Source organism: Sturnus vulgaris, chromosome 9 (assembly GCF_052056855.1).
Source record: "Sturnus vulgaris isolate bStuVul1 chromosome 9, bStuVul1.hap1, whole genome shotgun sequence".
Taxonomy (NCBI): domain Eukaryota; kingdom Metazoa; phylum Chordata; class Aves; order Passeriformes; family Sturnidae; genus Sturnus; species Sturnus vulgaris.
Window position 1 is genome coordinate 1,563,086 of NC_142251.1, and position 16,715 is coordinate 1,579,800.

At 42.6% G+C, this 16,715-nt stretch overlaps 1 protein-coding gene across 1 annotated transcript in view; it reads right to left on the minus strand.

Annotated features, from left to right (window-relative positions):
- Positions 1-16,141, minus strand: part of LEPR (leptin receptor) — a 30,775-nt gene extending 14,634 nt beyond the window's left edge. Inside the window, exons 1-7 of the mRNA XM_014891091.2 lie at positions 16,004-16,141; positions 12,608-12,666; positions 10,296-10,577; positions 8,863-8,980; positions 4,256-4,461; positions 1,712-1,857; positions 718-862 (exon numbers count right to left, since the gene is read on the minus strand). Coding sequence (XP_014746577.2) covers positions 718-862; positions 1,712-1,857; positions 4,256-4,461; positions 8,863-8,980; positions 10,296-10,577; positions 12,608-12,647 — 937 coding nt within the window. The 5' untranslated portion in view covers positions 12,648-12,666; positions 16,004-16,141. The remainder of the gene's footprint in view (positions 1-717; positions 863-1,711; positions 1,858-4,255; positions 4,462-8,862; positions 8,981-10,295; positions 10,578-12,607; positions 12,667-16,003) is intronic.
- Positions 16,142-16,715: the final 574 nt, after the last annotated feature.

Genomic DNA, 16,715 nt, shown 5'->3' on the forward strand with positions numbered 1-16,715 from the left:
AAAGCTTCCATGGGATTTTTTTATCCCAACTCAAATTCTCCAACACCAAATTCAAGAAACCAAGTGGAAAATTGTTGGAAATTGGGAGTTTGGAACTTTCTGTGCTGTCAGGCAGTGACCCCCCAAAAGAACACTGCATTGACCTTGGAGAAGGTTCCCAAAATTGAGTGATAGAATTGGGATTATAGGTGTGTATTTTAAATGAATTTAAAATGTTTAAATTTAAAAAATTTAAAAATTTTTAAATTTAAGATTTTTAATATCACAGGGTGAAGGGTTTGGAATTTGGGGGTTTAGTTTATAGTTCTAGGTATGAAGCAAAATGGAGGTTTTAGGGCAGAAGTTTCTTTCTTCTTCACTTTCTTCATGGGTCTGGGTGGTATTTTTGTAATTGGATAGAAAATGCTGCACTGCAGGTCATGGGTGTTTGGTTATTGGGTCAAAAGTAAAAATAATTCAGGTCTTAGCTCCTAATTGGACTGTTTGGCTTTAAAAGACCTTGGAAAAAGTGAGATCCATCACCATTTCTCCATTTTTATTTGTTAGCTGGAAGTGCTGTGGCACTCACTGTAACATAGGTAAGAATTAATAAACATCTGAGTCCAAACACAAAATTCCTTCTCTCGTGCATTTAATCCTGGCTCTAGCAGAAAAAAAGAAAAAAAAGATTAAAAGGAATAGAAAATCAGCTTTATTCCACAATCCTGCAGGTCCTACCTCCCAGAGTGAGGTTGTAGGGTGAGCTCCAGTCACTCCAGAAGCCTGGACCATGGAGATTCCTGCTCCTCACTTGCACTGAGGATGGAGAGTCCAGCAGGGCATTGTCTATGGCCACTGAGCTTTCCAGAGCAACCTGAAGCATCTGTTGGATCATCCAAACCCATTGTTGTTGTAAAATGAAACAGGAAAAGAAACAGAGGGAACATAAATGAATTATATGGAGTCAGAATTCCTTACATTCCCTCTCAAGCTTTCTCTTTACACTCAGTTTTTGGGAGTGCTGAGTAAATCAATTTGCTCATTAAGAGACAGGAGATAACGTCCTCATATTCCACACAAGGATTTCCTATGGTTTTAGGTGGCAAGTTAGGTAAAAAAAATCTTTCTTCTTTAAATTTCCTGTCAATTAGAGAGTGGCAGAAGGATAAGAGTTGTTTCATTATGGGCTGCTAATTAACAGCTGCTTGTTATTCCAGAGCCACTTGTGTGGTAGGAACAGAAAAAAACAAACCCTATTTATACTAAAACTGATAAATATTAAACATAGATGAGTTATAGAACATCTAGAATGCTGAAAGAAAATGGGTTTGGACTTCACAGAAACCAGGATTTCACCTAAGGAGAAAAATGGGAATTTGTTTGTGAGAGCCAGCAGGAGATGGGGATTCTCTCAGTGTGGACAGATGTAAAATCCTAAAAAGCTTTTCCAGGAAAAAGCAGCGAGCTGAGCCCAGCTCCAGCAGAGCAGCCACAGTCAATCCAAGGGCAGGGAGAGGGGTGGGAATGCAGGGATTTGGGAACCCTCACCTGGGATTTGGGAATCCACACCTGGGATTGGGAACCCTCACCTGGGATTTGGGAACTCTCACCCGGGATTTGAATCCTCACCTGAGATTTGAATTCTCACCTGGGATCTGGGACTCCTCACCTGGGATTTGGGAACCCTCACCTGGGATTTGGGAATCCTCACCTGGGATTTGGGAATCCTCACCTGGCTGTCCCCCTGTCCCAGAGGAGCAGAGATCCTCACTTGGTGCTGCAGAGGGAAGGGCAGCAGGGCAGGGCTGGCCCAGCACAGCTTCACCTGGCCCCTCTCAGCCAGCTCCAGGTGCAGCTTCACTGGGGCTTCAGGCTTCACTGCACACAAATTAACCAACAATTAACCCCAACCTCACTGCCCCAGCCTGCTGCGTTTTACTGACTCACAATTCAGCCCTTAAACCCAGCTCTGTTAAACCCAGCTGTGTTAAACCCAGCTCTCTTAAACTCCATTTTCAAGAGCTACTCTACTGCACAGCAGTGATGTTGTGTAACATCCCTGGAAAAGTCACCCTGGTGCTGTTCCATTTATCAAGAAATGCTGTTTGAGCTCCCATTTCCATGAAATCTGCAGGAATTTCTTCCTTCCAGCCACAACTTTCCCCAATAGCCAAGTCCTGGCTTAGCTGCATTGCTGGAAAGAGGGAATGAGGAAAAGAGGGATGGGAATGCTGAGGAAATCAATTTGCTCCTTATAGTGTGCACAAGGATTTTCTAAATATTCCCATCTTTCCACAGGGGTTATGGCTGTGAAAGGAAATCTGCAGAATTATGTGAGGGCAAAATAAAAACGGAGAGTTTGGATATTGCCATGAGGATAAAGAGAGTGGGGAATGGATGGGAAATGCTCAGGATTCCATTCCTTAGACAATGACAAGGAACCAAGGTCCTGCTTTTACCTGGTACTGAGATCTTGCCTGCCTTGTCCTCATTCACAGCTCAGTTTTTCCCATGGAACTGGAAAACCCTGCTCCAAACCAAGTGCAGAAGCTGAAGGGAAAACATTCCCAAAAAAAAAAAAATCCTGGGCAGTGGGCAAATGTTCCCTTTAAATTCCATCTGCACTGGTGTCCCACTGAAGTGCCTTACTGGAATGTCACTCAGATCAAAAATCTCCTGTAATTTTCAGTATAAATCCATCACACCAAGCCAGATTTAATTATTTATATCAAATATCTCTTATAATTTTCAGTATAAATCCATCACACCAAGCCAGATTTAATTATTTATATCAGAAATCTCGAATTATTTTCAGTATAAATCCACCACACCAAGTCAGATTTTATTTAATTTCTGCTTCTAGATTATGTCAAAGCAGTTAACTTCATGAAGGCCAGCAGGGAGTGATTGGGGAGGAGGCAAACAAAAGTCAGTGGCTTTTCCATCACATTTCTCTAAATCAGATCCCACAGATGATGATGCTTGTGATGCCACCTGCTCCACTATCAGCAAATAAAATCCACATGGCACAAGCACTCAGAGTTTTACATTCAAAATAGTTTTAATTGAGCTAAATCTTGGCAGAACATATATTAATATTGTGCATTTTTAAAACATGCTTCACTAAGCAGAGCTAACTTGTGTCATTTTTAAATACTGGCAGACTCCAGCCTGAATTTTTAATTTCTTCCTGCAGCATCATTTCAGCAGGATGCAAAATGCCACCTCTCATCTTACAAACAAGCCCACCCAGAGATTTTAACTGGTTCTGTCTGCAGAGCACACAGTTAGGAGGAAGTTTATAAAATTCCTAAGCCTTTAAGTTAATAAGATGTTCATAAAACTTTAATTTTTTTTTTTTCCCTGCAGCTGACAGCTCCTGCCTTTATGAAATCTGCCCAAATCTGCAATAACTGGGCACGTTGGATAGCAACACATATCAAATTCATCATGTCAGGAGAGCTGGAGTTTGATCAAACACACAGCAATGTTTTCCAGCTTGGGGTTGCATGGGTGAGGAAGAAAACATCAGGATTAGAGAGCTGCTTGGGAAAATGGGTGAGATTCTCTGCTAAGCAACTTTGGGAACAACTTTTTAAATTTAATTGAAGTTCTCAGCAATAAGCTCCACCACTTGTGCACAGAGAGATCCTGATTAGAAAGGAAAAACTGAGCAAAAACCAATTTATTGAGTGCCTGGGCTGTGCTCAGTGTGGTTTGCTCTGCAGCCCAGACAGGGATTTGGGAATTTTCCTGCCCTGGCTGTGCCCCTTTCCCAGCAGGGCCATCCTGGGATGTTTTCCAGCCTTGATGTCCCATCTGGGTCACCAGAGCTGCTGCCTGGAAAGGCTGAGCTGGAACAGAGACTGGACAGAGCAAAAGGAATAAAATAGGAATTGATTGAAAGGATTCACCTTGGGCAGTGTCAGAGCCCAGCCAGGGCTGCACCCAAATCAAATCCAGAGTGGATCCTGGTCACGAGTTTCACACTTTTATAAGTTTTGGTTCATCTACATCTTGGGGTCAATGATCCCCCCACAGCCCCAGGTTGTGAAGTCTCAGCCCCTCTGGTTTTCCCCCTTCCCTTCCCATTGTTTCTGATTTTTGGTACTGGCTGTCCTCGATTCTCCAGCTAGAAAAGAATTGTTTTGTCCCTGCCCTGAGAAGAGAACTCACCAACACCTGAGATTTCAGAATGACACACGGAGCAGCAGAGATTCTGCAAAACAACGAAAGCTGAAAGCCAAGGCGGGGGGGGAGGCTCAGCCATGCTCACCTGTGTCCATGGGCTGCAGGGCCAGCACAGGGGACCCCAGGGCTGTGGCTCCTGCCACCACCTCCAGCCACAGCAGGTAGGTGTGGTTGAGGCTCGGGGAGGCCACCAGGCACTCACAGCTGGCCTGGTCCCCACAGTGACACGGAGCCACCCTCACCGTGCCCTGCACAGAACTCGTGGATGCAGCTCCCAAGGACAGCTCTGATCTGCAGAGGAGGGTGGGGGGGGAAACAAAGCAGGAAACAAAACAATTCTGTATTTTTTTTTTAATGTATCTCAAGAGGTTTGGTCATCTGGATATGGTTTATTGATCAAAAAGTTAAATTATTTAATTTAAAAAATAATAATTGTAACCAATCGCTTTAATTTTGCTGCTTGTCCCTTTTTAAATGGTTTCCAAGTAATGAACACAATTCCATTAAAGCATTCCCAGATTTTTTTTAGGCACACAGTGTTGTTTCACCTTCCCATGGCAGCTGCCTGCTGTCCCAAAAGAGATTAATTCCTAATTCCCATCCATGAGGCACTGAAATAATATCAAAACAATTTCATGTTCCCTCCAGCTCCTGCTACAATTGAGCATTACAGGGAATATTGTAATTATGGAATAGCTTGGGCTGGGAGGGACCTTCAAACCCATCCCATTCCATCTCCTGCCATGGACAGGGACATTTTCCACTGTCCAGGCTGCTCCAAGCTCCATCCTTGGGCACTTCCAGGGATCCAGGGGCAGCCACAGCTTCCTTGGGAAATCCATTCCAGGGCCTCCCCACCCTCACAGGGAACAATTCCTTCCCAAAATCCCACCTAAATCTTTGGAACCAGCACTTCCCAAAGGATTCTTCATTCTCACCTCTACTTTTCAGGCTCTTCCAGAAGCCCACATTTATGGAATTCTGCAGGTATCCAGTGAATAAATCCTCCCCAAGGTTGGGAATTTAATAGTGCAAATAATTGGTGGCCAAATTTCTCCCAGCAGCAAATCCAAGACAAACCCTGACAGTTCAATCACCTCGGATCCTTTCCTGCTTTTCATGTTTCATCCTTACCCAAAAAAATAAATAAATAAAAGCTCCTGTTTGGAATTGTTCTGCAGTGATTTTGGAATTGTTTCTGTCCAGGAAAGGCTTTGTTTTACTAATTCAGAGAAAGAAATGGAAATTCATGGAATAATAATTTCTGTACATTTTCCCAATGGTTTTACAGCTGGCACGAGTCACTGGAACACTGGGATTCAGGGAGGGCAGAGATCTCTGCACTGGAGGAGAGGGGAGGACGAGATTTGCTGCTTTATTTTTGGGGTTTAGTCCATTTGTTATCTGCTCCATTTATCTGAGAGCAGAGCACAGGGAACTGGGAATGATTCCCCAGCTCCATTTCCATATCTTGCCCTGCTTAGAGAGGAAAAGGTCAGAGAATTGAGGAGAATTATGGAGATGGGAAAAGCTGAGGCTGGGACTGCAGGGAACCACTCCTGGATCATCCCAGCCCCACTCCCCTCATCCCTCACTGATCTTTGTGCATCCACCTGGAGCTTGGGATCCTCTGAGGTTGGAAAATCATGGAATTCCAGCAGCACTGCCCTCCCAGCTCCTGAGCTCTGCAGGAACAACCCCAAGCAGGTCCATACCAAGGTATGGTTTACATTTATTAATGCTCCAGACAGCCAATCCTGACATTCCTAAAATAATTCTCACCAGGACTCACAGACTTTAGGAATTATGCTGATGGTATCTGGCAGACATAGAACTCTGAAATTACTTGGAATAATTTTGTTTTTCTAGATGTGGCTCCACTGTTTTCTTCTGAATTTCCTTTCAAAGACTTCACAGAATTTTCTTTGAAGCTTCTCTGCCTTCTCCTGTTGCTCACAGATTTTATTGGTCTCCAAAAGCCACAATCAAACCATAAAAATGTTGTTTTTTCCTCGAACCATGTCTTTGATCTGAGCTATCTGGAAAGTGGTTACCACCACACCAGCCCCTCATCATTCCTAATAATGATTTCAATTTTTAACCATCCAAATGAACTTGTTTGCACCAAAAAAAAAAAAAAAAAAGCAGTGTAAAGTGAGAAAAATGTTAAAAGCCTCCTCTCCTGACTTATGAACCCTCAGAAGCTGAGGAGAGGCCAGTGGCTCCTCCACCCAAATCCTGTCACAGACAGTTCTTTTAGCCAACACCTTGGAAAACCTCAGAAAAAAAACAAAAAACAAACATTTAGGGAGTCCTGAATGTTTTATATTTATATTCAACCCCCTTCAGAAGATGATGCTTCTCCTGCTAAATTCATCTGTGGCCCCATGGGGAATTTGGAGCCTTTCAATTAGATGCTGCAAAATGGCTGAATTTCAATCTTGTTCTTGCAATTGAAAAGAAAAAAAGTCAAACTTCTTTGAGGAAGAATTACCTGAATTGTCAGGAAAGGTCTATCCCAACCAGGTGCTTGTGAAATAGAATCACCATTGTAACTCTGCTGTCACATTATTCCTACATCCTTTCCAAGCACTGCCTTTATTGGGAATGGATGGAGAAAAGCTGTTCTGGAGCTTCCAGGATTTTTCCATAAATATTTTCCAGTGTTTTTGATCAATGGTAGCTCTAGAAAAATCTTTATTTGAAGAAGCCTCCTCATTAAACTCAGCAGATCTGCTGAGCTCATCAATCTCTAATGAGAGGTTGATTTTCTCTGCCTGGAGAGGCTCAATGCACAACTGATGCACTTGAGGCAAACTGCATGATTTGAACTATAAAAATGGGAATTTAGTTCCAGAACTGGAGGAGAACCTCCCAGGTATTTCAAATAAATCAAAATATGAATGCAGCTTATGAGCTCAAAGGGCAAATGATAATCAGTGCTCAGAATGAAACTGGGAGCACCCAGGAGATCCCTAATGCTAAAGATTCCAGCTCATGGAATTAACCATGGATTTTAATCATTCCTGGGATCAGGCAGCTGGAAAGATGTTTGGTAGACAATTAACTCAACTTGTCTAATGAAGCTTTGGAATAATCTTTTCTCATCTTTTCTTTTCTATTCTTCTGGAATAACTTTTTCAAAGCTCCTTCCTCTCCCTCACTTGAACCTCTCACACAGCACTGCCATGGGCAGGACAGAACATTCCCATCCCTGAGATTTCCAAGCAGGAAAACTGGGAATGTGATAAATAAGAGGAGACTTCTCTAATACTGAAAGAAAAAAAAAAAAAAAAAAAAAAGCTGTGAGAGATCCAAGCTTTTCTGTTGTAGATTCTCCTGTATCATTATTTTTGTGCATTGCCCTGCATGTGAGAATCCTGGCTGGATCTCCAGACTCCCAGGGAGAAACACATGCCAGGAATGCATATTTATAAAACTGGGAATGTTTTCAAGGTATTTTGGCTCAGGAATAAAATGTTAAGGTACCAGAAAGCCAACAGGGAAAGCTGTCACCTTCCCAAATGCTTGTGTTTGCTGTTCCCCCAGAACACTGGGACCCTAAAAGGAAAATATTCCTATGGAATGTGGGGAGGGAAATGAGTTCTCCAAGGTTTTGCTTTGTTTCTCATCTTTGCAGCAAAGAGGAATCAAACAGAGACTCTGATGAGGCCACAGGGCCTGCTCTCCTGAATTGCAGGGCACTCACTGAATTCCCTTCCCAACACAAGGAACCTCTTCAGCCCAGCTGGGGCTCCAACCTGCTGGCATCCCAAAAAAACTGCAATATAGAGATTTCTGCTCTGGGATCACTGGCAAAGCTTTTCCTGTGCAGCTGAGCCTGGATGGAGCAGAGCAAAGACAGAGCTGCTTCCCCCACAAACACCCATGGAATTGTATTTCAGGAATCAAGAGTCATGAGGAACACTGGAAATGGGAACCCACCTCACCAAAATGGGATTAAAATATTGTGCCAGCTAAATAACCATATTTATTCCTGAATGACACACTTGGTTTGTGCTCTGACTACAGGGATGATTTGTGCCAAGTGAGATCTGGCTGCTCAGGAAGTCCTTCCCTGGAAGTTCAGCTAACTCAGCTATTGCAGTTTATCTTTTTTTCCTAAGGAAATGAAGTCTGGGGGTTTATAGCAATCCTTCAAACCTATCAATAATCCAGAAAAAAAAAACCAGGGTGGTTTCATGGAATCAAACAGATCTTTTTATAACCAATGTATACAACAAGACCTGCCCATGGCACAGCCAGGATGATTCCATCTCTCAGCATTCCAGGGAATATTCAGCACAGTGACAATGAGATGACAGCAGCATTTGATATGGCATCACATGTTAAATACTTCAAGAGACACAATATTATGGTCAAAACCAAATAAAAAGCAGAATCAAGACTTTAAAATTAAGAAATTCTAACAACAAAGATACTGTAAGAAGTTAATGCTGATTTCATTAAAATATTTTTAGAAATATAGGACGGACAGAGAATGGGGACTCTCCATTCTGACCATTTTTCATTCAAAAAACCACAAATTTCCCATATTAACCAGGATTCCTTTTAGACAGGACAAAGTAAAATCTGCAAAGTCAAAGCTCCCACCATGCTGGAAGCTGGAATGTTGATGTTTTAGGAAATGCTTTCAGTTTTCCAGACAAATTTAACAGGGCTTGTACTTACTTAGAGTACAAAAGATTCACCTTCAGGTCAGCTCTCAGGTCCAGCCTCAAAAGCTGCAGGTTACAAACCAAGAGATCCAGCTTGCCTCTAATCCAACATTCCATGTTCCAGCTCCAATCTGGACAAAAGACAGGCATCACACTTTTCTGAACTGAATTACAACAAAATAAAATAAATTCCTGGAAAGAACTCACAAAGAGAGGACAAGGAACAGATATTCCTGAAAGTGAGGCTGCACCACAAATGGGAAAATATTGATGAATAATCTGAGTTGGGCACCTTAAACATTTCCAAGGTTCATAATCCATGTGGTTCTGCACTGTCATGATTAAAGAAGGAATATTTTTCACCTGGATTTAGGGGCAAGGCTGCAGGGTGAAGAAAAATGAAGCTGATGGTGGTTGCTGTGTCCTCAGCTGGGGATTTGTGAAATGAAATTCTACCTTCCTGAGGTCAATGAGATTCCTGGCAGCAGGATGGCAGCTCTGTGTTCCTCAGAGACAGGAGCAGGAAAAAAAAAAAAAACCTTGGGAAATAAAATCCTAATCCATGTACAGATATTTACTGCATATTTATTATTTAAAGCCTCATATTTCATGTAGAAATGATGCCATTTGCTCTGCCTGCTGATGGAGTTTAAAGCTCACATCCACCAAAAATATTTAAAATATTCCTCACAGTGTCTAAACTCCTTTGAAGATCTGGCTTTATGTCCTTTTATGCAGAGCTCCATATTTTATTCACAATTCCCCTGGAAAGACAGCTAACTTCTCTTTTTCCTTTTGAAACTGGGCTGTACAATTCCTCCATCTTCCACCACGTTCTGAGGAAGGATTTTACCATATTGACAAAGGATTTTACCACCCTGAGGAATGATTTTACCACATTAAAAAAGGAATTTATCACAGTGGAAGAATTTTACCTCTCTGAGGAAGGATTTTACCACCCTGAGGAAAGATTTTAGCATATTGACAAAGGATTTTGTCACCCTGAGGAAGAATTTTACCACATTAAAAAAGGATTTTACCATCCTGAGGATTTTACCACACTGAGGAAGAATTTTGCCACACCGGGGAAGGAATTTACCTTTCTGAAGAAGGATTTTACCACTCTGAGAAAGAATTTTACCTCTCTGAGGAAGGATTTTACCACCCTGAGGAAGGAATTTACCTTTCTGAAGAAGGATTTTACCACTCTGAGGAGGATTTCACCACCCTGAGGAAAGATTTTATTTTACCACCCTAAGGAAGGATTTTACCACTCTGAGGAAGGATTTTACACCCTGAGGAAAGATTTTGCCTCACTGTGTTGCCTGCCCAGAATAAAAGTGAATCCCCATTAATCCAACCCACCCCTCTCCTCCCAAACAACAAAAAAAACCTAAATATTTTTGGAATAATTAACACCTTTTTGCCCTGGAGTGCTAAACCCACCTATTTGCTGAGGAGCAGAGAGATTTATTTCTGAAGGAATAAACTTCCTTGCCTGCATGCTTGCTCTGTACAAAGAACAATCAATGCTGCTGGCACTCCAAAGGCAACACAGAAAATTGTCTTCATTCATTAAAGGCTTGATTTTGGATGCTCCAAATTCTCCTCTCAAACCAGCTGAGAAAGGGCTCAGAAAGGTCTCATTCAGCAGCACACAAGGCAGTGTGAAATTCCTGGGAGGAACTGGATGGACCATGCAATGGGCAGCTGCCAGCTGAAGGAAGTCTGCAAATATAAAGGGAAAAGTATTGGAAATGAAAGGAAAATTTTGTCTTTTTTTTAAACAATTAAAAGGGAGTGGTTGATGTGATACAGAAATGTATTCATTAGGTAAAAATCAGGTTGTTTCCAGGGGTTGTACCCTGAGGTAAAGACAAAATTAATAAAAAACATCCTTTCTAGGTAAAAACAAAATTAATAAAAATATCCTCTCTGAAGGGTGTCACAGATTCCAGCCTTTTACCCCAACCTCACCGCACCTAAACTTTTGTTTTCTCAATCTCTTGAAAAAAAAATCAAGATCATAGGCAAAGCATCTCTCTGGGATAAATTTGCTTTTATTACCCAAAACTGCAGTGAATCCTAAAGTGAAGTGAATCCTAAACTGGGTATGAGTCTCATCTTCCCACACAGTGCTGGAACAGATCCCCTCCAGCTCTTTTAAAACAGCTCCATTTCAATAAAAATATAATCCTGCTGTAAATATAAAACATAGTCCCAGTGTAACTCTTCAAGAAAAAAAGGACAATATTACTGTGGGTGCAACTGCACAACCCCAGGGCATTATCTGGGAAGTGAGAGGCAGGAAAATTATCTTTTTTTTTTTTTTTTTTTTTTTTGCATCAGACTTAAAATAAAAGCACTGAGCACATTTGTTGATGTCATAGCTTGGACTGTGCTCACAATGGTTTAGAGAAGGACAAGCAGGAAATAAGTTCCTGTAAAACTCTGGGAATTTAAAGATGAAAGCTCTACTTGCAGCAAGGCACAGGGGCATTGGTGCATTTTGCATTTTGCTCAGGAAGGGCAGAAATTTTAAGCAGTTTAGAAATTAATTGATGCTCTATGCCTTGCAACAGCCAAAATAAGAAATATCAGAATATCTCTGGCGCTGTTTGATTAATGGAAATTCATAATTCTCCAGCACAGAGTTAAATAATAACATGAGTTATTATTTAACATGAGTTAAATAATATCAAAATATGAAATGAGAGGTCTAAAGAACAGCTGTTAAAACAGAAGATGCAGAGAGTTACTTTGCTTTCTGCAGACTCCTGCAGGGCTCTGCTCTTCCCTCCTCTCCCACTAAACAGAGTTTGTGTCTCTGTAAATCCCAGTTTCATTAGGCCTGCAGCAGGAGGAGTGGAGCAAACAAACTCTCAGGGCACAATCCATGATGAAAAAAGGGACAAAAAAGTGACACAGAGGAGGACACAGAACCAGCAGAGTCCCCAGCTCATCTCTTCTGCTAAGGAACTTCCCCTCGTGGATCACAGATCATCTCAAGGGATTAATTAAATCTTTTAAAGTAAAAAAAAAAAAAAAATGCTCAGCCCCTCTCCTTCGAAATGGAAAGCATGAAATGACCCAGAGGAAGGCCTGACCTGCAGTTCTGTCCCCAGGGCTGGGGTGAGCAGGGCCATCAGATGGTGACAAACTGCTCTGACATGCCAGGAAACCTCCCTGCAGCATCCAGCTTTTCCAATTAAAGCTACTCAATATGTTCAGATCACAGAAGGGACTTAAAAAGAATTTCAACAATGCAATATTTGATACTGAGTGGATAAAATATATACAGAGCAAGATAAAAAGGTGGTTATGCATATAAAAGGTACCTAAATCTAATGATTTATATTTTGTAAAGACAACACAAATTTTCAAAATAACTCCACTGGATTACAGGGCTTGCTTTGTCCCTAAGCACCATCATCAAAACCCTTGAAATAATCCTTATTTTAATTTAAAAAATAAAAAAAAAAAGAGAGGCAAATACCAGTTGTCCTTGCAGAGCAGATGCCAATATTGTCAGAGGCATTTCCCAGTTAATGAATCCAGCATTTGGAGTGGGCTGAGCACAGGATCTTTCCTTGCACTTTTGGGTGACAAAACCCACTCCCCACAAATTTTTATCTCATCCAATCTGTCCAGGGAATTTATTTGGATGTGTCCTGACTCGACACATATTTTTTCCTGATGTTTCCTGATGTGAAAAGTTATCCCAAACTGGTTTTTGGGATGTTTTTTTAGTGACTTACCCATCAGCACAAACACGGTTGGGATGATTTGCCAACACATCTTGTTTTGTAGAGCTGACCTGAAAAACACACAGAAAATTAATGGAGGGCTTCTAATTATCAGTCCATTATTTAATTTTGGTGTATTTCAGTTCATTTGATGCTCACACCTTTGTAAACAGAATCATGGAAAACCAGAAACTTAAAAATCATCTCATTCCAAGACTCTGGGATGGGGAGAGACACTTCTCCCTACACCAGGAAAGGAAGAACAGGCCAGAAGGGGAGAAAAAAATCAGAATTTTCCAAGTGCAGCACACACAGGAGCACTCATCCATTTCAACAGTGAACACTTCACTAAACTTTACAGCAGTATTTCATCATTGTTCCTCCATTTAGATACTTTCTTCTTTTTTATTTTCATCCAATACTTACATAAATTTTGCTAAAATCTGAATATATTTTCATACTCAAAGCTCCACAGAGGAGAGTTTGGCTGCTGCTGCTGCAGTCAAGAACTGAGTGCTGAGTAAAATCCACAGCTCAAGTCAGACAGCAAATGCCAGGGTGAGAAATTCGAGTTAGGGAATCCCTCCAAAGGTTTCCATTCCTGAAATATTTCTGAGAACAGTTTCCTTGAGAACATCCCTGGAGCCAAAAGAGGCCCTGCCAAGGTTATGTAATGCACTGACCTTGCAGTTAGGGGCTGTATATCCTGGAAAATACATTTATTTTATATTCCATATCTACCTGAAGCAGCAGGCAAGTCACAATTCCCAGATCTTTTTCTCCCTGCCTGCTCTCCCCAAAATTCCTCTGAATTTCTGCAGCTCTGTGCTCTGCAGGATCAGTCAATCCCAGTCACTTTTCTCCCCATCCTCCAGGTGCTTTTTCAGCTCCATTTTCAGCAGTTAAAGAGGGAATCTTGGATTTTTCCCAGCCCCGGGGGATAATTTGGCTCTCAGCACAGCTGGTGGATCACCCACCTCACCTTTTCCTTTTCCATTAGTTTATTCCTATCAGAGAGCCATGAGGGCCTGAGGAATTATGGAGCTAGCAGGTCATTTCACAAAGATACAGGCAGGAATTCTTTCCAAATAATTGAAATTACTTGGATTTTTCCTAATTTCAGAATAAAAAATACGTTTTTAAAAGAGTTTATTTGACATAAATGTACAATATTCACACTTATAAATGGTTTAATGAGAAACAGCACATATTCCTCTTTTACAGGTGCAACAGAAATTCCCTGTCCATCCTTCAACCACTTCCCAGCAGGAAACTGGCAGAGATCACCTCCTAGAAAACTGGAAAAATTTCCAAAATTGATAAAGTTATCCATAGGTCCTGGGTGTTAAAGTTTCCCCTATGAAATATCCATTTACACCGAGAAGAAAACAACCACAGAGCCCCAGAACCCCATAGGGAAGGAAAATTATAATTTCTATGTAGTTTAATGAAGATAAAGGCTTTTTAATTTCCTGATGGGAGAATTTTTCCCTGGAAAGGGTGGTGAGGATGGGCAGGGAGGTTTGGAGGTGTCCCAAGGAATTCCTGGAAGTGGCACTCAGTGCTCTGGGATGGGCACAAAGTCGGCCTTGATGGTCTTGGAGGGATTTTCCAACCTTAAATGATTTTGGGGATTCTGACATAAAAAATAGAGAGAGCAGACAGAGATTTTGATGTCAGCACTAATTTAATATTTGGAGCAGAAGGCAAAACCACTTTTCAGAACCTCCTGTCACATCCACCTAGGCTGGATTTCCAGAGGTGTTTTCCCAATCCCAGCTCCAACAACATTCCTGACCAAAAAGCCCTGCAAGCTGCATGGCCACAGAATCAGCCCCTTTTCTGTTCAAAGTTCAGCCTTCCCTGTGTAAACTTTGCAGAATTGGGTAAAAAGAGACAGCTCCAGATAAATCCCATTTATCCAGGGTAAATGCACTGCTGGAGTAGAAGGGATTTCCCAAAATCTTTTCCAGTGAGAAGAGTGAACTTGCCAGAATTTTTTTACTCCACTGTAAGAAAGAACACAAGTTTTACAGGAACATTTACAGGGAACAGGAAGTTAAATAAAGAGAATTGTTAAAACTTGTAAGCTCTGTCCTGGGGAGAATAAATTGACACAGCCAGGACAAATTGGTTTATTTGTGACTGGGGAAGTGTCCGTGCAAAAGGGAGGATTTGGGGTCCTTTTGAACAAACATAACTTAAATTATTCTGGAATTGGGAAAAATTACATCTCAAATTATTCTGGAACCACTGACTGCTGCTGTGTACAAGAAATTTTCTGATTTCTTATGTAAATAATATATTCCTCTCCATATCAACCACAGACAGAATAGCTGAGCAAGAAGAGTTGGGATTAAAACCAAAACACAACAGGTATGACAGGCAAGGAGGAGAGCAATGAAATAAGATCATTTTTATTTACAGGAGAAGAGCAATGAAATAAGATTATTTTCACTTACAGGTAAGAAATCATAGAATTCCCTGGCTTATCAGCATGGGAAACAAGTTCAGCACAACCTGAAATGAGCAGGACCCACAAACATCTGCACTGGGAATGGAAAACCACATAAACCATCCCTGAGTTTTGCAAGCACTGCACTACAGCTGGTTTTGAATATTAAAAATCTCTAGAAAGCATAAAAATATTTCAGTAATAATGTTTATGCACAACATCTTCTGACCTTTCTTTAAGGGTAGCAAGGGCTTTCCAGCCCCGTTGGTCTGAGCGTGGAATTCCACTTGCCACTGAATATATTAAAAATCATTCTTAATAAAGAGTTCTGAGTAAATGGTACACACAAAATAGAAATGAGTAGGACCCACACTGAATAATTTTGCTAATATTAAAGCTGTAATAAAGGCAAGTTGGGCAGAAGCACAGCTACAAATCCAACTCTAAAACCTGGTGGTGGAGCCTGGACCCCAAAACTCGACAGCGAAACGTCCCGAACTCTTCAGAGTTTCTGCAGATCGTGGAATTTCTCTTGTTTATAGTGAAAATGCTCCTCATCCATGCTCTGGATCTGTCCTTCCTTACGTGCAGAACTCCTGGGATTCCTTGGCACTTCAAGGTTATATCCACGTTATTGATGGGCACGCCTGGACGTTAAGGGCTCTCCGTGTGTTCATTATAAACTCCATTTACAAATGCTGTACCACTCATTAACTTTCCCAAGCTCTCTTCTGTCACAGCTCCCGCAGCATCGGGGACTCACAGGGCACATTCACCGAGATTTATTTTTCTTTTGAATCTCGGGGAATATAAGGAGGGAAAGGGCTGAAACCTCCCGGATCTGTCAGCGGGATGTGGGACCGGCTGCGGGCTGCGCTCAGGGGGATGGCTCAGGAAATTAGAAGCGGGGGAAAAGCGGATAAAAAAAGGGGATATAAAGTAAATTCACCAACCTGCTTCTCCTTGCTCTCGGGGTTCCGACCGGCGGCTGAAGCGACGCTGTCACGATGTTGTTCCGATAGCGAGCCCCGGACGGGCGCTTCCCTCAGCTCGGCTCCCCTCAGCCCCGAGCCCTCAGCCCGGCTCCCCTGAGCTTCCCCCGGCTCCCCTCAGCCTCCCCCGGTTCTCTTCAGCCCCGATCCCTCCGTCCCCAGCCCGGTTCCCCTCAGCTTCCCCGGGTTCCCCACAGCTTCGCCGGGTTCCCCTCAGCCTCCCCCGGTTCCCCTCAGCTCCGGCCCTTCCGCCGCCCCGCCCCGGCCCAGCGCCCCGCCCGGCCCGGCCCCTCACACGGGATAGCGGGAGAGGAGCTGGAAATGTTTGAAACCCCGGGACCCTCACACGGGATAGCGGGAAAGGAGCTGGAAAGGGTTTGAAACCCCGGGACCCTCACACGGGATAGCGGGAAAGGAGCTGGAAAGGGTTTGAAACCTCGGGACCCTCACACGGGATAGCGGGAAAGGAGCTGGGAAAGGTCTGGAGCACCGGGACCCTCACACGGGATAGCGGGAGAGGAGCTGGGAAGAGTTTGAAACCTCGAGACCCTCACACGGGATAGCGGGAAAGGAGCTGGAAAGGGTTTGAAACCCCGGGACCCTCACACGGGATAGCGGGAAAAGAGCTGGAAAGGGTTTGAAACCTCGGGACCCTCACACGGGATAGCGGGAA